Consider the following 27,396-nt stretch of genomic DNA (forward strand, 5'->3'; position numbering starts at 1 on the left):
TCTGATCCAGGCAGGGTCTTGAAGCGCCAGCAGCAACTGCTGACCAGCTGAAAAGCAACCAACCATGGAGCCGGACACAGCAATCAGCTGCTTTGCCAGCCAATTTGAGCCCCCATGCAAGCGTAGCAAGCCCGCCCGCAACCACCCCGGAACGGCCAGCACCAGCACGAGGCCGGACGCCAGCCCCATTACCCCAGTCGAGGGCCACCCTTTGCCCGCCATGTCTTGGACCCATCACCGTCTCGCCCCGCCTGCCGATGCCGATCATGGTGCTCCGACTGCAAAGCTGGCCAAGCGTATGGCGACCGCCGGCCCCGCCCCAGCCCCAAGGCTTTTGATGTCGCCCCGAGCCGCCCTTGCTTATCGCCACTGCCTTGCGGTGCATTGGCAACAGTATATGGCCCAGCGTGAACATCTCGACGAACTCTGAGCACGGCTGATCCGCACCTGCCCTTGCGCTCGCAGGTCGAGCGCCAATTGGTCGTTCTCTGCCCATCCAAAGCGACAGGCAGCAAGCATTGAATTGAATCGACACGCGAAAAGTGATTGCTCCATACACATCCCTCCTCTCCGCCAAAGCAACGCCAGCGCATCAATTCAGCCAACCCCTGACCCTGGCAGCTTGACTCAACCCCACGCTCGCGCGCCAGCCAGCGCGGACAAGCCCTGTCTGAATGAAGCCCCTCCGCTCCCTCTCTTTCTTTGACTTTGCTCTCCCTAATCTATACAACCAATTCATCCTCCTCATCTCATCTCTCTCTCTCTCTCTCACCTCTCTCACCTCTCTCTCATCTCTCTCAAATCTCTCCCACATCTCTTCTTTGCTCTTATATCCCTCTCATATCTCTCTCAAATCTCTCTCAAATCTCTCAAATCTCTCAAATCTCTCAAATCTCTCTTGTCGTCTCTCCTTTGAATGACACCACTGAATGAACAGTTTTTGTTGACTTGACGTCTTGATGTCCGGTTCCTCGGCTGCTGCTGCTGCTGCTACTGCTGCTGCTGCTGCTGCTGCTACTGCTGCTGGTGCTACTACTGCTACTGCTGCTACTGCTGGTGCAGGTGCTATCGTCTTGGCCCGTCTCCGTTCGTGACTACGCATCTCGAGCAGGCAGACCAGGCCCAACTCTTGGTGATTTTGGCTGTCTGTGCCCCCCCGCCCTCGTCCTTCGTCCTCGCCTCGATTGCTGGGGCAGAAGATTGAACCACCATGAGCGGGCGCTTGATCTAGGGAGCATTCGCATTTGCGGCTCGCCCACAGCACATGCGACAGAGCAAACCCGTCCTGATTTCTTTGGCAAGCTTGTGTCGCCCCGAACCCTTGCCATGGCAAACAGACCCCCACCCCCGCCCAAGCCACAGCGCGCGCGACCGAACCATCCGCCCGACGACGTGAACAACTCCCCCTCCCCAACCCCTCTATCCTCAAGCCCGAAGATTCACTTCCCTCCACCTCCCGTCTCCTCTGCCCCCGCCGCACCCAAACGACGTATGTCCTTGTCGTACCCGCCTCACTCTATTTGTTTGCCGACGAGTCATCACCCGAGTTTCCCACGTCCCGCGCCTCACCGCCTTTTGCTCTCACCCGTGCTCGCGATGGCATCATGGCAGCCGATCGCCCCTTGTCCGGGTTCCAACCATCACGTGCCCCACCCCGGCCCCCACCGCAGTCTAGCAAGCCCCGTCTCCATGCTGAGTCAAACACTACTGTTGAAGCCCCAGCTGTCCTTCCTCGCCCTCTCAGTACCCACGCCTACCCCGCCCCAAAACCCATTGCCCGCAACCCTCCGCCCCGCGCGCCACGTCCCCTCAGCGGTAGGTCGGTGGTATGATATCATCATCTGCAAACAATCGCCTGATGAGATGGTTATGCACATGCAAAGCTGGCGCTGCTTTGTCGACGTAACAAACTACCTTTGACTTGATCCCCATCACCGCATGCCGTCATGGCTACGCTCAGCTCTTCTTACCCCGGCGTGTCACCCTAACTCTACGTCATCATGTGCCACCGCCATCAACAGGCCTTCGACCAGTTCCCGCACAACGTCCGCCTCGCCCACCTCGCGCTCTCAGTGCTTTGGGCGAAGCAAATGAAGAGGAGGAGGAGGAGGAGGAGGAGGAGGAGGCAGAAGAAGAGCAGGAAGACCCTGTGATCAATCACAACCCCAAGGCCCAACTATCCGCTGAGAGTGGCCGCCCCAAGGCGCGCCCACGCCCCACTCCCGGCGCGCCCCGGCCAATCTCGGGCGTCACCAAGCCGACTCGCGTGAGCATCGCCGTTGTAGATCCGTCCCTCCTCACAAAACGCGTACACATCCCCACACATACACCCAGTCGGCACTTGGAAATGTGGGCTCCATGCATCGCCTCACCGCCGCATGGCCGGCCCACGCTTACGATGTCATAGCTGCCTCTCAAACCACCTCGAAAGCACGGACTACAGGCTAACATGGCGATCGTGGAAGAGGACGAAAGTGCCGAGGAGGCAAACCCTGAGAACGCCAACGGACATGCCCAGCTGCCTGGCCTGGAAGAGGCAGATGAGGAGGAGAAGTTTGACGAACACGGTCATGATGATGAGGGACGCCTGCCCCTGGGCCTAACTTCTGCTCAAAACGTGACTGCCAGTGAACTACGCGAACTGTACGACACGATTGTAGAAGAAGACGAAGACGATGAGGCCGACGAGGTCGATGGCACCGACGATGTGGTGACCAGCCTTGTGGCAGATGGCCGTGGCGGTCTCAAACTCTCTGCCAAGTATTACACGCATGGCCTTGGCTCCTCTATCTTTGTACTGCCCCCACCGCGCCCCCGGCTCACTCTGGTTTCGTAGCCCTAACCACGAGTCGGTGCCTTGGTCATAGGTTTTCCGCGCGTAGTACCCCAGACTACGCAGCCTTAGGGGATGGTCCGCCACTGCCACCTCCTAAACCCCCTAAACCGGCCCTCGGAGTTGTGTCCAGCCCACCCAATAGCTTCCGTGATTCCATTCATGACGCAGAAGGCATCTCCGCAGATCAGGAAGGCAGCGTCCTTTTTCGCCGCCGTGCCGACTCAAAGAAGCGTCTTCGACCCGTGCGTACCCTGCATCTCATGTCATCGATGAGATGAGCGAGCATACGAGAGACAGACAGACAGACAGAGAGAAAAGAGAGGGTGTGTGTGTGTGAGGGGGGGGGTGTCTGTGTCTGTGTTCATGCAAAGCATAACGGCCTTGGCTGCACCTGATGCCTTGCTTTCTATGCACAGTCGAGCACACTAGACATCAAAGATCTACAGTGGAGCCACACGGCTCAATTTGAGGTTGAGGACGTGGATGTTGAGGCTGCCGACTTTCGCCGCGCCATCGCAAAACTTGCCCAAGACCTACATGAACAACACCCCACGTACGCTGCGCATCGGAGTGGCACCTCGAGACTTGTCCCTCGTCGCTTCATCCGCCTTTCCTCTGTCCTGCTCTCGCCACAGCCGACCCAAGTACCTGACCATCTTGCCGGGTCCTGCCGAGCGCGTACCTTCCCATGAGCTCGCCCTGTGGACTGTTATTGACCCTGACAACCGACCCATGGAGCTGTCCTTCAACCCTACGGCTACCGTGCGTCCATGTCCCACCCCCCGCTTCCGCCAGCATTCAGTGTCCACCCTGCTTAGGGCCTTGAACCTGCTCCAACACAGGTGCGGGCCGCCATCGAGACGCTCTTGCGTGCGTGCGGTCGCCCCAAGGAAGACCCACAAGACTATCTGCTTCAAATCTGTGGTCGCAACGAATTTGCTGAAGTCGATTATGAATGTACCCTGCGTCAATGTGGCTTCTTGGAAGCAGACTCGACCCTCATGGGGGTTGCAGCCGCCCAAGCCAATCGTGTCTCGAGCTCAACCATGCCCTCCCTGGAAGAAGATCAAACCGCGCATCCGTCGCGTTTGCTCATGGCAGCCTTGGTGCCGAAAGCGTGCGTAATACAAACCACCCGTTCCCGATTTTCGTCGTTGCCTGGTCAATCAGCGACGGCAGCGGCAGAGCAAGGTTTGGGGCGTTGTTGTTTTTCCACAGTGCATGTGCTCATACGACCGCTTGTTTCAACATGGGGCATTCCGCAAGCAGGGGTCTGCGTCCTTTCTTAGCCAAGAGTCAGGGCAGCGATGGACTGGACCGACCAAAATTGTATGCTCGTGTCACCAGCGCCGTCAAGGTACATCAGTCTGTCCTTTTGCTCGCATTCATTGAATGCTTACCGACATGCCTCGTCCACGTTTGTGAGTCCAACACTTTGCCAAGTGCTGACACGATTCATGCTGGCTGGCTACCATTTAGCTCCCTTTGAACCGTACCGTGGTGGATGTGTTGCTTGAAGCCATTACCAGTACCTCGAACCAACTGCTCAGCTCCACAAGCGAGAGCTTGGCGGCCTTGACCGTGTTTGAGCAAGCCGTGAAATCTCTTTGCGCAGCCATTGCTCGCGTGGAGCCTCGCTCTGTACGGTTCAACTCCTCAACGATGTCCCCACCGCAATCTCACTCGTGTGCAAACGCTGATCACTCACCTTTGCCTCGTCACTCTCCTTCTTGATCCGCCACCTCTGCTTCTTCTGCTTTGTCTTGCTCCCTTCCTCACTCCCTCTCTCTCTCCTTCTCTCCCTCCCTCTCTCTCTTTCGCGTCCCAGCTTCGAACACAGCTGCAAAACTTGCGGGAGAGGGCAGTCAAAGTCAAGAATCGCCATGAATTGGATGCGGAGGTACATGCGGTCATGGAAGCATGTCGCCTGCTTGTGCTTCAGTATAGCCGCGCTACAAATACGGATCTCTTGCGTGCCCCGCCCGACCCCGACGCTGGAAAGACGACCGTTGAAGTGACCAATGTGGAAGAATGTCTGTGTATCACAGTTTCAGCCCTCCATCGTCTGCCTTTGTTATGGCAACAGCGCCATCATCATTTTCGAGCCGAGGTCTCCATATACTGCGGCGGAACCCTCCTGTCTCCATCCATCTCCATAGCGACCACAAAGTCCAACTCAACGCTGGACTTTGCCACGTGGTTTGAGACCATCTTCTTCACCGAGACCAGCACGCTAGAAATGAAGACCCCGCTGAAGCAACTGCCCAAAGAGTCCCGCATTGTCATTCAGCTTCTGGCTAGCACAGCTGATCGCATAATGACATGGGATCCTCTGGGCTGGGTCGCGCTACGCGTGTACGACCATCGCGGTCGCCTCAACAGCGGCTGGCACCTGCTGGGGCTGTGGCTTGAGCCCCAACCCAATCCCACGGGCACATGTGGCAACAACTTGTACGCACCAGACAGTCCTTCCATCATGGTCCGACTGGGTCCCGACGACCGCATCATTCGTTACGGCGATGTTCTCGACCCCGGCGTGCGCATTTCCCAGCTTCCACGACCCCCGTCCATGCTTCTCAAAAGCGCAACGCCATCAGAACCGGGCTCGCCGCCTGCTGCCCTTCACCCCCTCGAATCCATTGCCGAGACTGGTAGCGCTACAATCGACGCCAATCTGGGCGAAACAAGTAATGAAGCGCGTCGCCTTGCGAGCGATCCTCTGCCGCAGGTGCCTTCTTCACCTACGCATCCCACCTTCAAGAGCCGCAACAGCAGTCTTCAGAGCCTGGTGGCGCCCGATTCGGGTATTTTAGAGTGCAATCGCACTTGCATCGTCAAGCATGCCTATGCCGCGAGCCCAGAATCAGATGAACTTGTGCTAAGCCGCCATGACCGCATCCACGTCACGCGTGAGGCTGCCGACGGCTGGAGCTTTGGCACAGCAGAGAGCAGCGGTGCGCAAGGGTGGTTTCCCTCCAACTACGTGAAAGAGGTTGTGAACAAGCCCAAGCCACCCCGCCCACCATCGCTACCGAGCTCCGCCCTGACTTCGACTGCGGATCTACCAACGCCCGCCAGCACGCCCGCCTCTGCTACCCCGACGGCTGGTACTGACTCGACCGCGCTGCCGCCTCCCTCTGGTTCTTCTCAAGAAATCAGCTCGACCGAAGAGGGTGTGCCGCTGTTTGTGGCGCGCTTCGATTATGAGCCCCGGTTCGAGGACGAACTGGCCCTGCGTAGCGGCTTGCCGGTCCAAGTGCTAGAAAGCCCGGACGGGGGATGGTGGCGCGGCGAGTGCCAGGGTCAGACGGGCTGGTTCCCGTCCAACTACGTGGAACGAGTTCTGGTGAACGTCGCGGCCACAAGCGAAGGCCATGAAAGGCGCGATAGCCTGAGCAAAGGGCAGATTCTACAAACGCAGGAATCCGTTGGCTACGAGCAGTCCCTTGCCCAAGACGAGGGTGACGTGTTTGTGGCCATGCACGCCTTTCAGGCGCAGCATACTGATGAGTTATCTTTGACCCCGGGCGATGTCATCGTCGTGCTCCAGCAGCCAGATGGCGGTTGGTACGAGGGCGTCGTGGGAGACCGCCAAGGCTGGTTCCCGGCCAACTACGTCCGAGCAACGATCAAACCGCCCACAAGTGCTGGATCTGCCGGCATCAAGCCCAATGCTGTCGCGTTTAATGCGAGCAGCATGTTCAATCCCCTTCCCGGTCAGCTGACGCAGGGCTCGAGTCACAACTCTTTGGACGTACTTATCCAGCGCATCGTGCACCAGCCCCTTACTCCCGCGCAACGCGAGCCCATTTGGAAGGATCGCTACAACCTCTTGAAGCGCAACCCGCTGGCCCTGCCACTGATTCTAGATGCCATGCCCCTGCTCCGAGAGCCGAGCGTGGCTCGGGAAGTGTACCAACTTACACTCGAGTGGCACCCAACCTCGGACGAGTCTGCTCTGCAATTGCTGCAAGCCCGGTACGCCGAAGAGGCGATTCGCGCCGCGGCGGTGCATCACTTGGCCAACCTCTCCTATGACAAATTTCTGGCATATCTGCCGCAGATGGTGCAAGGGCTCAAGTATGAGCCCTATCTAGACAGTGCGCTATCGCGCCTTCTCTTTGACCGCGCTCTTTCCAACCCACGTCTTACAATCGCCTTCTACTGGCACCTCAAGGCAGACAGCGAGACGCAAGGCTATGGGCAGCGATTTGCCCTCATGTTGCAATGCCTGCTCGATTCTGTGTGCGATGAGGCCCGGGAAGATTTGCATGATCAGCAAGTCCTCATGGACGCGCTGTGCAACATCAATGAACACGTGCGTTCCTTCTCGGTGACGGAACGGCGCCTTGCGCTGCGTCGTCAGCTCGAGCAGCTTGCTCGCCGCTTACCGGCTCGCTTCCGTCTTCCAATTGATCCCAGCGTGGAGCTGAGTGGGCTGTTGCTCGATGAGTGTGGTGTCTTCAACAGCAACGCCGTGCCGTTGCGACTGTCCTTCCAGAACGCCGATCGACGTGGTGGCCCGCTTCGGGTCATCCTCAAGGAGGGTGATGATCTACGACAGGACGCTTTGGTAATGCAGCTCATACGACTCATGGACTCTCTTTGGAGACAGGTGGGGCTCAACCTGGAAATGATCACCTTCTCCATCATACCTACGGAGCGATTGGCTGGCTTGATTGAGCTAGTGCCCAACTCAAAGACGCTGCGCGAAATTCACACGCTGGCCGGGGTGACCGGCTCCTTTAATGACCGCATTCTCTACAACTGGCTGCGAGAGCACAACCCGTCTCCTGCAGCATGGAAACAGGCGCAAGCGCGCTTCACTGCCTCGTGTGCCGGCTATTGTGTAGCAACCTACATTCTAGGGGTATGCGATCGCCACAACGACAATTTGTTGGTCACGACAGACGGCCGCCTCTTTCACATCGACTTTGGTCGCTTCCTCAACAACGCGCAAAAGTTTGGGCCCATTTCACGAGATCGAGTTCCTTTTGTGCTGACCTCGGACATGGCTTTTGTAATCAATGGTGGCGAGAAAGCGACGAGCAACTTTCAGCGTTTTGTTGATGTCTGCTGCAAGGCCTACAATGCCATTCGCCACAATGCTCCGCTTCTAGTCAACGTGATGATGATGATGCTCAACGCTGGAATGCCTGAACTCACCGCGCAGGTACGGTGATGTGGGTGTTAAGCTGGATGCCAGGGTTCTAACAAGACTTAATCTGGAAGCTATCTACTTGTTGCGACTGTCCAAGATTCATTTTTCTGATTTTTCTCTGTTTTCGTTCCGACTCGTGCGCTCGTACCTTGCTGATCCCGCTGGCTTTGCGTGTTGCTCAGGCCGACTTGGGCCCGATGCTGGGAGCTCTCCGTGTCAACGAGAGTGACGAGAAGGCCATTGCCGCCTTCACTAAGGTTGGCACGGCACGCATCAGACGCTCGTCTCCCTCTCTTTTGAGCCTGTGCAGCATGTGCTTACCGTGAGCGTGTGATGTGTGATGTGTGTTAGATGATTCGCAACTCGTTGTCCAACAAGTTTACTAAGCTCAATTTTTTCCTTCATAACCTGGCCCAGCTCAAAGGCTCCACTTCGACCAAGGTCGAGGGTCCTGTTTTGAGCTTTATGTGCGTACACCAACCGCTGGCAAAGGGTTTTGTTCTCCAGGGCAATTGGCTGGTTGCGGCTGACCGGCTGGCTCAGAGACGTAGTTGCTCGTCTTTCTGACCTACAGTGGTTCTTGTTGTTGTGTTGTATATCACTGGGACGTCTGAAATGACTCAGTCCAGACGAGGTGGAACTTCCGAAGGAGCGCTTGCGCATTCGCCGGGCACACGTCTTTGACTTTCAAAAACGCCGAGATCTGGACAACAACAAGGTGCGTTTCGTCACTGGCGTAGTGGTACATCAGATTTCGCTAGGTCTACAGTTTGTCGCGCGGTTTGCGGCTCCCATTCCTGACACTTTTGCTTCTTGGGGTGTAGTATTATGTTTATTTCATTCAGGTCGAGCGCAACGACAGCACTGTCTATTTTGTTTTCCGTCGCTTTTCAGAGTTTGCTGAGCTGAATCACAAGCTTGTAGCCGTAGCAGATGTGAACCTGCCGACCTTTCCCTCGAAAATTTACATGGGTCGCTCGCACACCCGTGTGGTCACGGAGCGCCGGATGAAGGCATTGAATGACTATCTCGTTGCTCTACTTGCGCTGCCACGTACCGTCGTCGAGCATCCGATCGTCTACTCCTTCTTACATCATACCAAGCGAGATCGCCACGATGTTGTCATGCTCATGCAACCGGTACTGCCTTTGCAAGGGCGTAGTTGGGTCTCGCCACGATCGCATCCGCTCAATCTGACTCGTCGCCTGCCTCCTCCGTAGTCGCGACGTGCCTCAAAACCCTCGGCTGCGAACCTGAGCGAACCTGTGAGTCGCGCTGCGTCTACGCCGTCCATCGTCACTTCAGTCTTGGTTTAGTTTTGGTTTTGTTTTGGTTTTTTCTTCCTTCTCCCTCTCGCCCCTTTCTCTCTCTTTCTCTCTCTCTCTTTCTCTCTCTCTCTCTCTCTCTCTCTCTCTCTCTCTCTCTCTCTCTCTCTCTCTCTCTCTCTCTCTCTCTCTCTCTCTCTCTCTCTCTCTCTCTCTCTCTCTCTCTCTCTCTCTCTCTCGCACACTCTGCCTCACTATCTTTCCCTCTTCTCATTCGTGTATTCATGTTTTCTCCGCTGCAGTCTACGCATGGAGAGGTTAGCTTGACAATCAAGTATGATTTCAAGCAGGAATCCCTCAGCATCATGGTGCATCATGCACGCGGCTTGGCTCCGAGTCCCGGCGCCACCACGGCTGGTGCGTTCTTGACTCCGATGCTCGTTGTGTAGTATCACGCGCACAGCACACGTGTTCGTTTTCTCTGTTGGGTGGCGCAGACCCGTACGTCAAGACATATTTGTTGCCAGAGCGCAGCCGCGAGACGAAGCGAAAGACAAGCACGCAGCACGGCGAGTTGAATCCGACGTATAACGAACTGCTTGAATACCATTTGAGCCGGGAAGAGCTTCCCAACGCCGAATTGGAAGTAAGACTCCTGCTATGTGTGTGTTTCCTGTCGTCTTTTTCTTGTTCCTTTATTTTTTTTTTTTTTTTTTTTTTTTTTTTTTTTAAGCGTTTCATACGAACCGCATCTGAGTTGCGCTATTATCGAAGATCGCTGATGTTCTCGTTGCTTGCGCTTCACGCGATGCAGGTCGGCGTCTGGACCAGAAATGTTCGTGGACTCAAGGTTGTGCTCGGTTTGACCACCGTGCCCCTCGTACATGCGCTTCAGCATCAAGTACGTGCGCGTGTGACTGGTTGCCCGGGTTTCTGGCCTTTGTGTTCCTCAGCATCACCTGACTAGAGGGTCATGCTGAACTGATGCCCTTGCAGCCCGAGCCAGTCTGGTACCCGTTGGAGCAGCCGGAGGAGTCTCTGGCCTAGAATCGACCCTGTTGTTGCGATGCAGAAAATGGTTCGCTCTTGTGATGAGCGAGAAGTTTGATATGTAAATGTGCAGTTCCCTTTCTCATAGCCCACCCGATAATAGACTAAAATTACTCTTGCTCTTGCCTGTGTCCACAACCTCGTGCCGTGCTCGTGCCGTCGGCTCTAATATGCACGAGTGTAGACATGCTTTCAACCTGGAGATGCAATAATTGAAACCGCGCTTTCTGTGTTTCGACCGTTTGTTGTCGTGCTCTCTACTTACGTGCTTGTGGTGAGACCAAACGCTACCAGACTTTGCCGTTCAGATTCATCCGACGACGATGTGAGGTACTCAGATACAGAGGGCTCTTCAATTAAAGAAAGAAAACATAGCGGTATGCTAGATTTATGATTTTACCTAAGTCTAGCAGCTTACATTTTACTGGGGGTTTGCCGTGTCTTGGCGAGTACAACGCACAAGACCCAACGGGCATGAGGTAGCAAGAGCTGGGAGCCAGGCATTCGGCGAGGACACGCGAACGATACAAACAGCGCCGATGAGGCAGGCGGGCAGTCGCAAATTAGCAATCAAAGTTGCAAAAGGCGCTCATAAAAAAAAGCGCAAAATTATAGGAAAATTACAAAAAAATATCGCGAAATTGTCTCTGACTCACTCTCACTCTCTCTCTGTCACTCTGGTTGGTGTAATGCAACCCAAGGTTCGAAGGGAGCGAGACGGGCAGGGTTTGCCCAACGACCAAAACCGTACTCTGCGACGACTTGAATTTATCAACTCTTGAATGTATCAACTCGCAGTGGAAAGATAGCATCGAAAGATAATAAACAGCAGCAAAAGATGAACACCACCCAAGTACCCCATAGCCACTTGCCGGCTGACCTTGCCGTCGGTCAGCAACTGGATGCAGTTGACACAACCCTGCAGGACGTCACCTCCCTGAGCCACATGGCCAGCAGAACGGGTCGGTTTGACATCGGCACCGGGCATGTCTACTGCTACTGCGTCACCAGGTACCGCCTTGCTGGCAGGCCGCGTCAATCGCTGAATCTCCTTCAAAGCATCGTTCAATTGCCGCTGAAGCAGCTGCTGCTCACGCTCAGAAGTCTGTACCCGATGAGCTTGCTCAGTATTCATCTCTTCCAAGCGTTCCTTGTGGCGCTGTAATTGCAAAGTCTGCTGCGTGAGCTGCTCCACCTGTCGTAGGCTACGCTGTGCTTGCTTCTGTAGCTCAGCCACTTCATCAGCCGTCATCCCAGACTCAGTCTCAGGTTCCACCAGAGGAATGGCAGAAACGTCTGCCAAAGCCGGGTCTGCACGCTGACGAGGTTCATCATGGAGAGAGTCGCGGTCCAATGCAGCCAACTCGCGATACTTCTGCTGGACTGAGTCAAGTTCATGCTGCAAGGCTTGCAGACGGTCTTGCAGCGTCAGGGCATCAGCGCGGGCACTCTCGGCCTGAACGTCGCGCTCGCGCACCTCCTCTTCAAGCACGAAATTTCTACAAGCACCGGCGGCATAAGTGTCGATGAATGCAAACAAGCAAATGACCAAATCCAATGCAGACCGACCTTTCGTTTGCGGCCGCAAGCTCGCGCTCCAGTTCCGCCACCGCACTGGTCTGTGCAGCCTGAAGGTCTTGCAGTTGTAGACGCTCCACCTCGCCTCTTTGCGCCAACTCCTGCACGGCCTGCTCTCTAACTTCCTGTGCTTCTTGAAGCTGGAGCTGAAGCTCCCGTACCTGGGCCTGGACGTCCCTGCTCATCTCGGCATGGTCGCTAGGTTCAGTAGCCAGCACACTGGGGTGAGCGACACCACCCGACACGGGCTGGATAATGCAACAAAGCCAACCTGCGTAGCTGATCCAATTCTGAGCGGTGCTCCTCCTCAATCCGTCCCAGCTCCAGCTCATGCTCTGCTTCGAGCTGACGCACAAGGGAGGAATGGTTGGCGGCTGCGCCCTGCCTTGCTTCTTGCCAAGTCGCTTGCTAGGTGCAACGACAACAATCAATGAACACGCATACCCACAGATCACCTCGGCACAGCTATCACGGGTGAGTCACAAGCAAACGCAAACCTCATCTTGCAGGGCACGGATCTGTTGCTCAAGAGTCACTTTGTCCTTCTCCAATTGAGCCATCGCTTCACGAGCCATCGTCAATGCTCCTTCGTGCTCCTGACGATGAAAAACATATCAAAACAGAAAGGGAGGAACGCAAGAAAATGTGAGTACAAGCCATGCACCATGCAGCAACCGCGAGCAACCATGACCGAAAAATTAGACACCATTCTGGACGCACTTTCACGTCTGCAAGCGCTGCTTGTTCAGCGCTTTGAGAGTCCTGCAGTTGTGTCTGAAGATCATCTCGCTCTGCTTCAATCGCGCGCAGCGCATCCTGCAGACGGGCGGGACAATGTCAGGCTCACAAGCACACACAAGCGGCGTACCGACGGCAACGTAACTCAGACCACGCAATGAATCGAAAACTCACATAAAAGTCGGAGTTCATTTTCTTGACTTTGGCCGCATGCGTCTTTTGTGCCGTGGCTTGCTGCTGTTGCAGTTGCCGAATCTGCTCCACGAGTGCGGCGGATGTTTCATTGGCCGAATTCTCTCGTTGCTGCTGATGCTATGAAAAGGTTGCAAGTATTATCTGAAAACGTACGTTGGGCACTACATACCATGCCTTGACAGTAGCTCACCTCTGCAGTCACGGTATCCAGCTGTGCGCGCAGCTCAGCCTCAGCAGCATCGCGCGCACGCATCTTCTCCTCTAACCTGTAGTTCAGCAGAGTCCATGCCCGGATAGATGAGCGAGACGCGCGAGGCAACGTACAGAGCAGACCAAGACAGTCACGCTCGTCCAGTCTTGCTCCACCTACGTTCGGCGCGCCTGTCGCATCTCCTCATTGTGAGATTTTTGTGCAGCGTCCATGGCATCCGTCAGCTCATCCACTTCCTCCTGCAGCGACCTGATTTGCTCTTGCATGTCTTCTTCATTTTTAGCCCAGCCAGTGGCTTGCTGCTGAAGAGCAACTTGGGAAGCTTGTTCGGTTTTGAGTGCTGCGTGGGCATCTGCCAGCTCATCCCGTAGAGATCTCAAGTCCACCTCCAGCAGATCCCGCTCACGTCGTGCGCGCTGCAAGAGCTGCTGCGAGTGATTCATCTGCTCCATCGTCTCGAGAAGACGTGGCAGAGTAAGAGCGTCACTGGCCAGTCAGCTGCAGCGCTATTGCTGAGTGCTTGTTGAAGCAGTCGCTGCGAGCGATTGAGTTGGTCGTTGCTCTCCTGAACTCGTCCATCACTGCTCTGGGATACGGGGACCCGGTCAGCCGCAGCGCTATTGCTGAGTGCTTGTTGAAGCAGTCGCTGCGAGCGATTGAGTTGGTCGTTGCTCTCCTGAACTCGTTCATCACTGCTCTGGGATACGAGGACCCGGTCAGCCGCAGTGCTATTGCTGAGTGCTTGTTGAAGCAGTCGCTGTGAGCGATTGAGTTGGTCGTTGCTCTCCTGAACTCGTTCATCACTGCTCTGGGATACGGGGACCCGGTCAGCCGCAGTGCTATTGCTGAGTGCTTGTTGAAGCAGTCGCTGCGAGCGATTGAGTTGGTCGTTGCTCTCCTGAACTCGTTCATCGCTGCTCTGGGACGGTGGCAAGCGCGATTCCCCTTCTTGTAATTGGCATTGCAGCGACGCGCAAATTTGGCGTTGTTTGCCGAGGAGACGTTGCGTTTGATTGAACTGTTGAATCGTTTCAAGCAATCGGCGCATGGTTGGGCCTACTGTTGCGTTGGAATCAACCTGCTCATCAGCGCCCTGTTCTGCTTTTTCTGCTTGCAGAGCTTCAAGTTGTTGCTGAAGGTCTACGACTTGCTGTTCGAGTTGACTTGGGTGGTCTCGGCTGGCATCGAGGTCAGCGGCCAAAGTCGCCGAATCAGTTTGTTGTTGTTCTAGGCCCGTCAGCTTCTGTGACAAATCATCGCGCTCAGCACACGTAGCCGTATGCTGTGCTTCCAACTCCTGAAGCTGGGTTTGAAGCTGAACAGTTTTTTCCAAAGCTGTATCATGTTCAACCTTTAGCGCACCGTGCGCTTGTTCCAGGGTTTGAAAGCTAGCTGCAAGCTCTTCCAACTCTGCAGCGATCGTTTCGTGTCGAGCTTGCGCTTTGTTGCGCTCGCTGCGCGCCTTTTGAATATCGGCAAGCACATTGTCGTGTGATTCCTGCGCCTCACGAAGGAGCTCCTCAAGCTGTGTGACCTGTGCCTCCAACGCGGTATCAGGCGCCTGCTCGTCCCGGGCCTGAGTATCAGTAGAAGCCGCGTCATGCTGCGCTTGCTCAAGCTGCTCTTCCAATCGCCGGACCTCAAGCGTAAGGGACTCGATTTGAGTCGCATGGTGTTGAACTTTGGGTTCCACGGCTTCCAACACGCGATTGGCTAGAGCGGCACTCTGCGATTCAAAACACGAAGACAGACAAGATGAGGCAACAGCCATGCAAAGCTGGGTTACGAACAGTCGAAAGTTGGTGGGCTCTGCTGATGACACTAGCCCACCTCGCCGCGAGCAGTCCGCAGCGCGTGTCGCAGAGCGGAATCAAGGCTGAGAACCTTGCTATACTGGCGTAGGTCCTGGATGCGGTCAAGTTGATGCGTCGAACACAATGACATGTGTGAGTCAAGCGATTGAAGTCGGCAGGTGTGGGCAAAGACGTCTACAGCTGTGCAAGTCGCATACTCGCGCAGAAATGGTGAATGCGTCATCAGGAGTTGTTTCTGGCGGAGAGCGCGTTGATGGTTTATCAGCAAGCGAAGTACGGGCTCCTGGGATGGCGCGCGCCTGGGGCTGCTTTTCAAAGGTAGGCATCGGGAGTGAACAAAAACATGGTGGCACTAGCAGGAGGAAACGACAGGTTTGCAATGAGAAACTTTTGGCTTCACCAGGCACGCACCTGTGTATCAGCGTTGGCACGAGTGCTAGCAGGCACGGTGGAGGGTGCATGGCCCGCGAGCTGCTCCTAGAGCGGGCAGGGTAGAGTTAAGCAAAGGGTCTTAAAATGGAATACAGTCTTTGGGTCCGTGCAAGATTGTGCATGGGATACGGCCGTGGACGAACCTCGTCATTGTCCTGCTCTCGAGCCAGTGACTCGTCCAGCACCGATTCAAATTGAGTCTGTGGTCAAGAAAGAAAAAAATAAAAAAATAAAAAAAGCTCATGTCATCAGTCACCAGCATTTTGCGTGAGATGGCGTGTGCATCACCAATCCTAACCTGCAGCGAGGTAAAGGTCGAGTCCAAGCGCGAGCTAAGGTTGTTGAAGAAGGACATGATGTGGGGTCGCTTCACATCACCCCCCACTATCCGACCCGGTCGGCCTGATCTGCTCCTGCTCGCCAGCTGGCGATGCCTTCAATCGTTGCATTGAAAAAAAAACAGGCGATGAGTCGATGTGGTCCTGCCAGTCTCCTAAGCGATTCTTTAAACTACTACTGGTCATGGCAGACCCACTTACGACGCCAAGCAAGCCCTTGATCACACGAACTGATTCGCGCCGCCTCTTCACACCACCACCCTGAAAAAAAAAAAAAAAAAAAAGAGAGAGAGACAACGCGACACAGCAGTGAAAAATGCTGACAATACAATAGCGCGTGTTTTGAAAGCCTTGATATGTAAAACTATTCTTCATCGCTTTCGAGCATAGCAACTCAACACCTGTTAGCCTTCGGGTTAATAAGGGGGATATGGCGCAGTTGGAAGCGCGTTAGACTGAAGATCTAAAGGTCCCGCGTTCGATCCGCGGTGTTCCCAGTGCTTGGAACAATTTGAGGCACGGCTAGCTCCTCTCATCATTCTTTTTGATTTTTTTTTGCTGTATCTTTTTGCATGCTTTGTACGGTGGTCGATCGTAAGCCTCGTTTGTCATTTTCGTTTCCTCCTGCTCGACGATCAATTTTTTGTGACCGTACGTTCGCGTGAACGGTAACAACTCGGCGTGTACGTCACACCATGAAGGAAAACTTCAAGCTGAAGACACAAAAAGTCTGACATCATCGCTATTGGAATTAAACTAAACCATTTATATACATTATTTTCGGTCACGTTGTCGAGCATAGCAACTCAACACCTGTTAACCTTCGGGTTAATAAGGGGGATATGGCGCAGTTGGAAGCGCGTTAGACTGAAGATCTAAAGGTCCCGCGTTCGATCCGCGGTGTTCCCAGTGCTTGGAACAATTTGAGGCACGGCTAGCTCCTCTTAACTTTTTTTTGCCTTCTGCACTTCATGACCGTGTCGTGGTTTGACAGCAGAAGACAGGCAATCAAGAGCGAGCACGACAATCTTTCTGATGGTGTCTTAGTGCCACAGTGGTTTTTTTTTTTTTTTTTTTTTTTTTTTTTTTTTTTCAAGAGCACCTCCAGGACAGCGCCAATCTTCGTCAATGCATGCAACCTGTACTTTTTTTTTCCCACCCCCCTTTGTCAGCAAAATTTCAAACGTAGTAAATGTCAGCGCCATATATATGTAAATTTATCAGGTTGAAACTTCGAGCATAGCAACTCAACACCTGTTAGCCTTCGGGTTAATATGGGGGATATGGCGCAGTTGGAAGCGCGTTAGACTGAAGATCTAAAGGTCCCGCGTTCGATCCGCGGTGTTCCCAGTGCTTGGAACAATTTGAGGCACGGCTAGCTCCTCTTAACATTTTTTTTGTTTTTTTTTTGCGTTTTTCTTTTCTCGCTTGATGCGTTGAGGTCTGTATTTGTGCCAGCAGGGTGGACGGGTTCGCGACATGGGCGAGTCTTTTGAGTCGATTGGGATTGTCTGGTTGACCTTCAAGGGCACACACTATCTATCTATCTCGCTCACATTTTCTCTGGTCTATGCCACGTATGAGCGAGCACGCACGAGGCCTGTAGCAGGTGGCGTTCAACATGCGAGCGACTGCTTTGCAGGACTTGCTGTCGTTGAGGGTAAGGGCAAGGGGCTGGTGGGGCAAGGGGCTGGTGGGGCAAGGGGCTAGTAAACCTAAGAGCGTCTCTAGCTCTGGTGTCTGGATAATGTCAAACCATGCTTGGCACTGGTGCGGGTATGAACAGTCGGGCTGTGGGGCGCGCACTTGACGCAGCACGCATCAACAGGCTTCATTGCCGTTGAGGGAGGCTTCAGTATCCGAAGGCTCATCGCTGCAACTGCTGTGGGCGTCCTTGTGGTAGTGCGGGTGATGCAGGCGTCGAAACATGGTGGCAAAGTCGGTGAGTTGTGCGAGATCTTCGGTAGCAGCTGGTCCGTTGAGGACTTGCTGCAGGGCGCGAATGCGCGTGGCGTTCGCCCCTGTAAGCGCACCCACTACCCGGGCCTCGTGGCCCGTGGCGAGTAGTGCCATTACAGTGTGGGTGCGGCCTTTCTTGAGCCGCGGCTCTGTGCAGTAGCGATAGCTGGCCATGATGTATTCTCCGTGCAAGCTGGTCGGCGTGCTCCGCTTGAGCGTGAGCCCGACGCGAGGCGTGGCAAAGACCTGGACTTTGGCTCGCTTAGCCTTGCGCTCCGAGTCCTGCGAGCCGTGTTGGCAGCTCACCAACAAGAAGCCGTCATTGGAGCTTGTCACCGCGGAGGGTGGCGGCTTACGAAAGCGCCAGCCACAGTGGTGTCGGAGGTAAGTGGCAATGTCTGGCTCATCATAATCCCGCAGCAGCCGCTCAACCACAAGGCACGGGCCTTCAATGAAGTCTTTGCTGTCTGTCTGCTGCAGGCAGCGAATGATAAAACCGCCCTTGCGCTGGGCCTCAGCGCTGCCAAAGGTCAAGTCGAGTCCCTACGCCACCCAGAGCATGAGCAGGGCCGAGGCGATGACATGGGGTGGGGAAACCAAAGTTGACACGACGGAGTCACACGTGCTCGGGCGATGTTTTGAAAAGGGTGTGGATAAAATACCTTGTACGTGCCACCCTTGAACGTATCCTTTTGCCTGAGCAGCCCAGGTCAAGCGCAGATGGCAACAAGGCAGGTTGGTGAGGGTGCACTGCGGGTGGAAGCAAGGGGGACGAGGACAAAGTATGCCTGGCAATTTGGCGCCAACAAGCAATCGGATGGTGGGCCTGGCTCGTGCTGGCGGGCAGGGGTCAGATTGAACTTACTTGTGAAAGTACCAGCAACACGCGGTCAATTGGTCAGCTGCACCGTGGACAAAGGGGTCTTCATGATTAGGGCAGTGCAGGTAGGCCTCGACTTCAATAATGCGGTAGCGGCTGCGAATTGAGATGAAGGATGAGCAACAGGAGCTCGCCAGCAACAATCAAGGGAGGGCAGCGGGTACGTACGCGCGCTGGGTGACAATTTCACACTCGGTCAGCAAGCAGGTGGCTAGTTTGGTGAGCAAGGGTTCAAACTGCTCGCGTGATGTGGCAGCTTGCAACTCGGGCTCGCAAGCTGCCAGCAACTGTTGGAACGCAGACATTTCCAGGCCACCTCGGGCTTGACTGAGCGTTTCTCGAAGCATCCGAATTGTTCTCGATGGGCAACAGGGGATAGAGGGCGCCAAGTAACAAGCTGGTGTCAGAGATGGACAAGGGGGGGAGGGAGGGGGGGGTAGCTGTGAGCCAAAGCGAAGATGTCCTGGCCATGTGTTGAGAGGAAAAAAAAATGAAAGGTGGAGCCTCGGGTTTTAAAACTCCCAAGCATCATCCACGAGCACGGAAGTACCGAGTGTGGGCAAGTGTGGTGTGGGTGTGCCCATGGGCTGATTGGCGATGGCGCGTCCCACTAGCCCAGGGTATACATATTGACGTGTCAATGGAAAGCAAAGCCGGTCGATTCACCTCGTAGTTGGGACGGGGGATGGCACTCAGCAGTCAAGTAGTTGATGCGCAAAAATAAAAGGGGCAATCGGCGATGGCGCAAGCTAAGCAAAATGATCTTGGTAGGTAGAAGAAGGGGGTGGGATAGTGGGAGTAGGACGACCGTCCACTGCAGTGTGTAGGGATGAGCGATGCAGGCGATGTCCCGCGACGCGGTGGCTGTGTGCTCCGATGGTTTTCAGCTCTGCGTCAGTGGAGCGTGTGCTGTTGACATTGGACAATTGTTGCACCAATTGGTTTCTGGTCTTTGATCGATGAGGCGCGGAGGGAGGCAGAGGATGTGCAGAGGGAGGAGGCAGAGGATGTGCAGAGGGAGGAGGCAGAGGGAGAAGAGGGGAGGCGAGACGGAGACGCTAGAGCGGGAGAGAGGGATAGAGGGAGAGAGGGATAGAGGGAGAGAGGCTGGAGAGGCTGGAGAGGCTGGAGAGTAAGAGGGAGGTCGGCAAGAGGGAGCGCCACCCACACGGTTCCTACCCCACGAGCGGGTGGATGTCAAGGGGTCGCGCGTGTGTGGTTGATGTGTGCTTGAGTCTCACAGGAGGGACGGGCATATTGCGATTGCAGTAGGGGCGGCAGATGCGGTTGCGGTGTTGCAGGGGAAGCTGGTCCATCAAGGAGCGCGCGCGATGTCGCCTGAACGACCAGGCAGCTCGTCGTGCACGTGTGGTGTAAATGAGCTTGATGTGTGACGTCAATATAGGGGTATAGCTGGTGCGATAACGTTCATGTGTGAGCTGTGCACCGTGTGTGTGTGTGGGGATGACATCACGAGGACGGTTTTTTTTTGTACTTTTTTTTCCTTTGTTTCTTGATTCTGTATCGCGATTGCGATGTCGGCGATGGCTCGACGAGGCAGTCCGGGTCGGGGCCGAGGGGGGCACACCGGGAGGGGTGGGAAGGGCAACCGGGTGGGCGAGGAAGCGTGAACAAAAGGGGGACCACGGGGGTGAATAGGATCCCAAGGGACTGAAAAGCGCGATCGACCACTGCAGAGATTGAGCACGGTGATATCAAAGGCCCGCAACCAGCATGTGGTGCGCGGCAGAGAATGTACCGGCACGCGATAGATGCTTCAGAGAAGCAAGCATTTAACGAAAAATGCCATCAAGGGAAATACAGCTTAAATCAGAGATGGTGCAATGGGTGGTAAACAATCGAGAGGCTGTAATTTGCGTGCGCTCGGTGTTTGGAGTGGAATTGCGCATGGCATGGTTTTGTCCTGTTCTCTGTTTCTATGGGAGAGCGAGTAACGGACGGGAAGCGTCTTCAAGCCAACTGCCCCCGCTCCTAAAGCCATTTGAAACGCCGCTCGCATCAATACATCGGCAGTTGTAATTGTTGAGACTTTGTTGGCTGAAGACATGGTTGCAAATCAAACATCATCATCATCATCATCGCAGCGCCACCCTTGAGGTTTGGGTGATGAACTTTTGAATGACTGTCCTTGCATGAAATACGCCTTGCATGATTGCAGCACTCGGAGCAAGTTCCTTCCTCCAGTAGGATTCATTCGGAGGTACTCTGGTGCATGGGAGTTAGGAAATGGCAAAAACGGAGCGAAAGCTGGCAAGTGGCAAGGAGGACAGGGAGAGGAGCTTTTCTGAATCCAAAGTTTGGCTTTATCCAGCCAGGTTGATGTTCATATCTCAATTAAAAACCCCCGAAAGGAAGAAAGTCGTCGCTGAGAGGTCCAGAAAAGCGGCAAAGATGGGACAAGGCAACCGAAAGCAAGCAAGAAAAAAACAAAACAAAAACTATAAAGTGCGCACGTTCACAAACAGCCATTCTCTTTGCAGCAAGCAGCAATTGCTGCCCGCATTGACAGTGCCCAGCGCACGAGGTAAAGGACCATGGCTATTCGGCCGACACCCAGAGCGAGTCCCGAGCTTGCCAAGCCGCTGACCACTGGTCAACCATTCAACCCCACCCAGCTTTTCAAAGATTAAGTCACCATCAATAGAAAGAAAGTAAAAGAAACTCCGACGCAGGCTAGACAGAGCACCCCATACAAGCAACAAACATGAACAAAACCAAAAGATACACATCCGCTCACATATCGGGGTAACTTGCAATCCAGCTCGCATTAGGTCCAAAGCATTAGCTATCTAACTCCGCTTGCTGCGGAAGCCGAACAAACCCTTGCGCTTGGACTCCTTTCCATTGGTCGCCGCGCTTGCTGGCTCTTCGTCCTTGGCCTCAACCAGCGCCTGCGCCTCGGCCTCAATACCCATGTCCAGAGCCTGCACAAAGTTGCTCGGAACCAAGCCCTTTTTCTTGCTCGCAGTGTGCTCGCACATAATGAAACCATCCTCATCCATCGGGCTCAATACACGCAACACATCCAGCGCATGGAAGGCCAGCTCCGTTTCCTGCGCAGCAGACACAACCAGCAGAATCAGTTTTCGTGCAAACCAAGAAGGGCCCGCCAAGGCCAAGAGAACAAAAGACTTGTGCGATTAGAGTGTCTCAAACGCGGAGCGAAGCCAAGTACGTACCGTGTCATCATTGGGCGACAGCTCGCTGGGGTTATAGTCGTACATGGCGCTGACCATATCACCAGGCAAAAAGTCACCCTCGTCCTCCATCTCGGAACGTCCATCTGACATGGCATCACCATCTACGCCACCGCTGGCGGCATCATCCACGGGCTCCACATAGTTTGATGGAATCAACCCAGCTTGTCCTGACAAGGACTCGGCTTGGAAAAACCCGTCTTCACCAACATCGCCAATGACAATGACTTCTTGGCCTTGAACCAGCGTCAGTTCCTCACCAAAATCATCATTGGGCGAGTCTTGTTCTGGGTTATAATCATACAACACAAGGAAGCGACGACGCTCATTGCTCTCTGGGTGGGAAATGATGCGAGTCTCGCTTTCCGGCGTGGGCTCTTGACCCTGCTCCTGGCCCTGGTCGGAGTCTGCAACGGCAGGGGCCGTCACGACAAACGGAGCGGGTAGACTGGCCTTTTCGTCATCAAATCCAACCGAGGTCAGCATGACGGTAAACTCCATGTTGGGATCTCGCTCAATCGTGTAGGAGGTCGCCCCGGCAGGGTCTAAGATATCTGCCTCCAACTTGCCGTCAACATACAACTCGATCCGGTCCACAAGTCCCACGTTCTAGAGTCAGGTGCGAGACCGGAGGAAAAGCAAAACAAAAAAAGCAAAAACATTAATCTGGTAGGACTTCGTCACAACAAGACAGAAACAAACACTCCCCACTGACTGAAAAACAGAGAAGCGAGAGTTGGCTGAGCCTTGGCCAACAGTTTCATCAACATGCATCCTCACCTCGGGACAGGTCCAGGCCACTGTAACAGATGATGTACCAACTTCTGCAACGTGGACAGCAGTCGGCGGGCTCAGGGGGCCACCAGCTTCCACCACACCACTGCCCAACAGCATGCGCGCAGACTTCTCGCTGATACGTTCCATGAAATTGCTCGGCATATAACCGCGCTGGCCCTTGGAGTTCTCTCCAAATGCAAAGCCGTCGTCATCAACGCTAAAGACCTTGACCACTTCGCCCGCGGTGATGGGAATCTCGTCAGTGGGGTCATCGTTGGGCGATGCATCAGGCCCATAGTCGTACAGTACCTGCCAGTACGTGACACGCTGTTCATTCAGGTTGATAGGATCAGCCGTGGATGACACAGGTTCATCACTGGTGCCGGCATCGGCAACCTGAGTTTCGCTTACGCTACCAGGCACACGATGGCCTGCCTGACGGGCAGCATCAACTTCGGCAGGGTTCATTGGTTGCAAGAAATTGGAAGGAATAACCCCCTGGCGACCCTGGCTGTCCATACCCGTGGCATAACCGTCTTCATCGATCGCAAAGACTTGGACGATGTCACCCTTTCGGAGAGGTAGCTCGTCGCTCACGTCATCATTGGGTGACATCTCCTGTGGGTCATAATCGTACAACACTTGGAAATAATCACCCTCGCTTTCTTCCGTCGTCGCCCCTGCCTCGGGCTCCTCTACCTGCTCGGGCTCCTCGACCTGCTCGGGCTCCTCGACCTGCTTGGGTTCCTCGACCTGCTCGGGCTCTTTGACCTGCTCGGGCTCCTCGACCTGCTCGGGCTCTGCGACATGCTCAGGTTCTTCGTGTTCGGCTTGCTCAACATATTCGGGCCCCTCGGCTTGCTTGTGTTCGTCAGTTGATACAGGCTCCAAAAAGTTGGATGGCATAGAACCACGCTCACCACGAGCATTTTCGCCATGCGCAAAACCATCTCCGTCAACGTAAAAAACCTTGACTTCCTCGCCCTCGCGCAAGGTAAGTTCGTCCGAGACATCGTCGTTCGGAGACATCTCCGTAGGAATATAGTCATACAGGACACGATACACCCGAGCATCAGCATCAGCAGCTTGAGGCACCACACTGTCAGTGGCGGTATCCTCAAGGGCTTCGAGAAAGTTTGAAGGCATGTGACCACGGCGACCAGTCGCATTCTCGCCAAATGCAAAGCCGTCGTCGTCCACGTAAAAGACTTTGACTTCCTCACCCTCGCGGAGCGGTAGTTCCTCATCTACGTCATCATTGGGCGACATGGTCTCTGGATCGTAATCATACAGCGCTCGGTGCAAGACAAAGTCGTTCTCATCCAAGCCAACAGCCTCGGCCTCGGCCTTCTCTTGGCCCTCAGCCACTTTCTCAGCAATTGCACCATCAGTAGCGGTATCCTCAAGGGCTTCGAGAAAGTTTGAGGGCATGTGGCCACGACGACCAGTCGCATTCTCGCCAAACGCAAAGCCGTCGTCGTCCACATAAAAGACCTTGACTTCCTCACCTTCGCGGAGAGGCAGTTCCTCCTCTACATCATCATTGGGCGACATGGTCTCTGGATCGTAATCATACAGCGCTCGGTGCAAGACAAAGTCGTTCTCATCCAAGCCAAGAGCTTCAGCCTCGGTCTCGGCCTTGCGAGCGGCCTCGGCTTCCTCTTCGGCCTTGCGAGCGGCCTCGGCCTCGGCTTCCTCCTGGGCCTTGCGAGCGGCCTCAGCTTCGGCTTCCTCTTCGGCCTTGCGAGCGGCCTCGGCCTCGGCTTCCTCTTCGGCCTTGCGAGCGGCCTCGGCCTCGGCTTCCTCTTCGGCCTTGCGAGCGGCCTCGGCTTCGGCTTCCTCTTCAGCCTTGCGAGCGGCCTCGGCCTCGGCTTCCTCTTCGGCCTTGCGAGCGGCCTTGCGAGCGGCCTCGGCTTTCTCCTGGGCCTTGCGAGCTTCAGCGTCTTGTTTCGCTTGTTGCCGCTTCACCTTGCGTTCCTGAGCCGCTGCCACAGCATGCGAGGCAGCCGGCTGAGACGACGTGCTTTCCTCCACTGTCGGCGGAGGCGCAGTGGCAGATTCGAAGGTGCTTTCGTTTTGGGACGAGGGTTGTTGAGACTGCGCATCCTCAAGTTGAGCCTGCAAACGGGCAAGCTGATCACGAAGGTCATCATTCTCCTCTGCCAGGGCTGAGTTGGTGAGCTGCAAGGCTGAGGCTTGGTCTTGGAGCGCAGCTTGGTCATCAGCGCCATGCCGCGCCTTCTTCAGATCAGTCAAAGCAGCGCGTAGCTTCTCCTGCGTCTGTTCCAGCTCAGCCTGATTGGCCGTGAGCTGTGCCTGCAAATCGCTTGCAGCTTGATTGAGACTTGTCTCTTTAGCCTTCAAGCTTTCCATGAGAGCTGCCTGGGCCTGCAGCTGCTCTTGCAGGGCACTTTCACTCTTGGCAGCACCCGATTGCATCTGTTTTCGCTGCTTCTCAGCATCCTTGTATTGCTGCTCCAACGCCTTGACCTGCGCAGTAAGCGCTCTGTTATCAGCAGTCAGCTTCTCTGCCTTTGGCCCGAGCACATCGGCCTTTTTCTCAGCAGCAGCCAGGTCCCTCTTGAGCTGAGCGTTTTCCTTATTCAATGCGGCATTGCGCGACGCCAGCTCCTTTTTAGCGCGTTCTTGGCTGCTCAAGTCGGCCTCCAGTTTGGCCTGTTTCTTTTCTGCAGCCTTGGCTTGCTTGTCACCAGCGGCAGGGCTGGCCGGCACTTGCTTACGCAGCTCGTCCAGCTGTGCTTTGAGGCCATTGACCTGTTGCACAAGCTCCTTATTTCTGGCCTTGAGAGCCTGGGGGGTCTCACGCGGACTGGCGGTGGCAGCATGTGGCTCCCTAGCCTTGGAGCGAGGAGTACGAGGGCTTGCGCTAGCAGCAGCGCCAGAAGTCGAGCTGGGTTGTTTCACAGCACGGGCCAACTCTTGCTGGAGGCGAAGTTGTTCGGCACTGTGTTGCTTCACTTGTGCTTTGAGACGGCGATTCTCTGCGCGCACCTTCTCCTTATCCTCCTTGAGCTGCTGCACCTGCTGTTGCAAGGGCTGGCCGGCAGCATCTGAGCCTTTGCGTTCCAGAGCGGCTACACGTCCGCGCAACTTGCGACGATCAGCTTCCAGCTTGGCCTGCGCTTCTTGAGCGGCCTGCAGCTGTGCAGCTTGTTCCTTGAGGCGGGCAGTGAGACGAGCCACTTCACCACGCGGAGCTGCAGAATCACCGGCGGCAGCTGACGAGGGCCGCTGCTGTTTGGCCCGGAGACCCCGGACCGAGGCCTCTGCCTTGTCGGCCACAGCCCTGACACGAGCAAGCTCGGTCTCGAGAGTACTGATACGGGCCTTGTGTTTGGCATTGGCCATTTGAGCATCTCGGGTGGAGGCCTTTTCACGCTTTAATGCGCCTTGTGCTAATTTGAGGCGACGGTCAAGCTCACTGACACGTGGGTCCGTACTTGAGGCCTCTGCTGCTACATTGGCCTCGGCCAGACGGGCTTCAAGCGCATAGATCTTGTCCTTGAGTTCTTCGATCTCATTCTTTTGCGCGTTGGTACGGGATTGCAGTCGGCGTACGGCGGGTGAGCTGGCATCACCATTGATCGACTCCTCGGGTGCACCACCGGAGAAAGCGGGATCATAAGTTCCTATGCCCTTGATGGGTTTGCGAGGAGCACGGCGCTCTAGACTCTTGGCTGCCTTGAAGCGCTTGTTTTCAGCGTCGAGCTCAGCTTTGTCAGCACTGACAATGTCAAATTGGCGCTTCTGGCGGCTCAGCTCCTCGGTAAGGCGCTGGATCTCGCGATCTTTGCTGCGCAGCTCTGCACTTTCCTGCTTCAGGGAGACGTTGTTGGCACGCTGCATTCGGTTAAAGCTTTCGTCGTGATCGCGAGCCAGGTGGCGAATTTGCTCAGCCTTGTCTGAGTTGGCTTCAGCCATTTGCTCATACAAATGTTGGTACTAGCAAGATGGGTCCGCAAAGACGCAGGAATAAGAGAGATGGGGAGAAAAATGAAACAGGGAAGATGAATCCGGGCCAGCAAGAGTTGGTGATGGCCCTAACCTTGTGAGCTTTTTGCTCGGCCTCATAGAGCTTGGCTTCCAAGTGTTGCAGTTCAGCCATGGTCTTGCCCTCTACCTCCTACGTGGTGAGCAAAGAGCACGGGAGAAAGGGTGAGGTCAGCTGTAGAACGGTAGGGCGAGCAAAGCGTTTCGGGGTTCCGAGCTGGGGTTGGGAGATTGGGCAACGTCGGTCGTACCAAGGTGGTCTCGGCTTTGACTTCGGAGCGAAGAAAGTTTTCATGTTCAAGTTGCTCTTGGTGGAGCTGCTTGCGATGAGACAGAAACTCTTCATCGCGTTGGCGAGCATAAGAATCGTGCGCACGCTGTTGTTCACGAAGCAGCTGCTCTTTGAGACGTTGAATTTCGCGAGCTTGCGATTCGAGCATCTTCTGGCGTTGAACGTCTAGTTCAGAGTTTTTCTCAGACTATGACGACAGGGGGTTCCTCGTGAGCATTGGCTGCCCAAATTCTGGGAAGAGGGTGTCGGATAACAAACAAGCTAAGCCAGTGTTGCGACAGGGTGTGTGTGTGTGTGTGTGTGTGTGTGTGATGGTACCTGGGCTTGTTCGCGGGTTTGCCGAATGGCGTTGATGCGTTGATAGTGGGCTTGCTTGGATGCATTGCGCTCGGTTGCCAGCTGCTTGCGAAGCTATGTACGGCGCAACAGGGCAATTGCACAAGAGCATGAGGTGTTCGAAGCCAAGGAGTTGGTTAGATCTGAACGACAGAGCAATTCAGCCAGACAGGGCAAATGCAGGGAAGTGGGTGGTGTATGTGCGCGCGCGCGCGCGCGTGTGTGTGTATGGGGGGGGGGGGGGGGGGAAAAAAATGTGGGAAAAGGAACGTAAGGGAAAACGGGGGCAAACGCCGAATTGAAAT

At 55.1% G+C, this 27,396-nt stretch overlaps 4 protein-coding genes across 4 annotated transcripts in view; 1 reads left to right on the forward strand and 3 right to left on the reverse strand.

Annotated features, from left to right (window-relative positions):
* Nucleotides 1-1,326: 1,326 nt before the first annotated feature.
* MONBRDRAFT_28086 (uncharacterized protein) lies at nucleotides 1,327-10,309 on the forward strand (the record flags this gene model as incomplete). The annotated part of the gene is made up of 19 exons (XM_001748446.1): nucleotides 1,327-1,489; nucleotides 1,612-1,815; nucleotides 2,022-2,266; nucleotides 2,408-2,827; nucleotides 3,253-3,389; nucleotides 3,472-3,598; nucleotides 3,679-3,793; nucleotides 3,827-3,953; nucleotides 4,106-4,193; nucleotides 4,665-4,736; nucleotides 4,779-8,009; nucleotides 8,180-8,254; nucleotides 8,349-8,464; nucleotides 8,622-8,715; nucleotides 8,822-9,136; nucleotides 9,160-9,679; nucleotides 9,760-9,908; nucleotides 10,077-10,163; nucleotides 10,259-10,309. The coding sequence occupies 19 exons, from the start codon at nucleotides 1,327-1,329 to the stop codon at nucleotides 10,307-10,309; spliced, it is 6,336 nt and encodes a 2,111-aa protein (XP_001748498.1).
* Nucleotides 10,310-11,099: 790 nt separating this feature from the next.
* Nucleotides 11,100-15,635, reverse strand: MONBRDRAFT_10762 (uncharacterized protein; the record flags this gene model as incomplete). Its single annotated transcript, XM_001748517.1, has 12 exons — nucleotides 11,100-11,811; nucleotides 11,882-12,109; nucleotides 12,162-12,235; nucleotides 12,611-12,706; nucleotides 12,803-12,940; nucleotides 12,993-13,089; nucleotides 13,194-13,450; nucleotides 13,501-14,760; nucleotides 14,865-15,083; nucleotides 15,260-15,325; nucleotides 15,424-15,480; nucleotides 15,579-15,635. The coding sequence occupies 12 exons, from the start codon at nucleotides 15,633-15,635 to the stop codon at nucleotides 11,100-11,102; spliced, it is 3,261 nt and encodes a 1,086-aa protein (XP_001748569.1).
* Nucleotides 15,636-17,439: 1,804 nt separating this feature from the next.
* Nucleotides 17,440-18,804, reverse strand: MONBRDRAFT_28088 (uncharacterized protein; the record flags this gene model as incomplete). Its single annotated transcript, XM_001748518.1, has 4 exons — nucleotides 17,440-18,120; nucleotides 18,240-18,273; nucleotides 18,443-18,553; nucleotides 18,626-18,804. 4 exons carry the CDS (start codon nucleotides 18,802-18,804, stop codon nucleotides 17,440-17,442), a joined length of 1,005 nt encoding a protein of 334 aa, XP_001748570.1.
* Nucleotides 18,805-21,267: 2,463 nt separating this feature from the next.
* MONBRDRAFT_28089 (uncharacterized protein) overlaps nucleotides 21,268-27,396 on the reverse strand; it is a gene marked incomplete at both ends in the record, with an annotated part of 6,980 nt that continues 851 nt past the window's right edge. Inside the window, 6 exons of the mRNA XM_001748519.1 lie at nucleotides 21,268-21,531; nucleotides 21,658-22,284; nucleotides 22,456-26,415; nucleotides 26,519-26,596; nucleotides 26,715-26,942; nucleotides 27,074-27,166. Of these exons, the coding sequence (XP_001748571.1) occupies nucleotides 21,268-21,531; nucleotides 21,658-22,284; nucleotides 22,456-26,415; nucleotides 26,519-26,596; nucleotides 26,715-26,942; nucleotides 27,074-27,166 (5,250 nt within the window). The remainder of the gene's footprint in view (nucleotides 21,532-21,657; nucleotides 22,285-22,455; nucleotides 26,416-26,518; nucleotides 26,597-26,714; nucleotides 26,943-27,073; nucleotides 27,167-27,396) is intronic.

Source organism: Monosiga brevicollis, genomic scaffold (assembly GCF_000002865.3).
Source record: "Monosiga brevicollis MX1 MONBRscaffold_23 genomic scaffold, whole genome shotgun sequence".
Classification (NCBI taxonomy): Eukaryota; class Choanoflagellata; order Craspedida; family Salpingoecidae; genus Monosiga; species Monosiga brevicollis.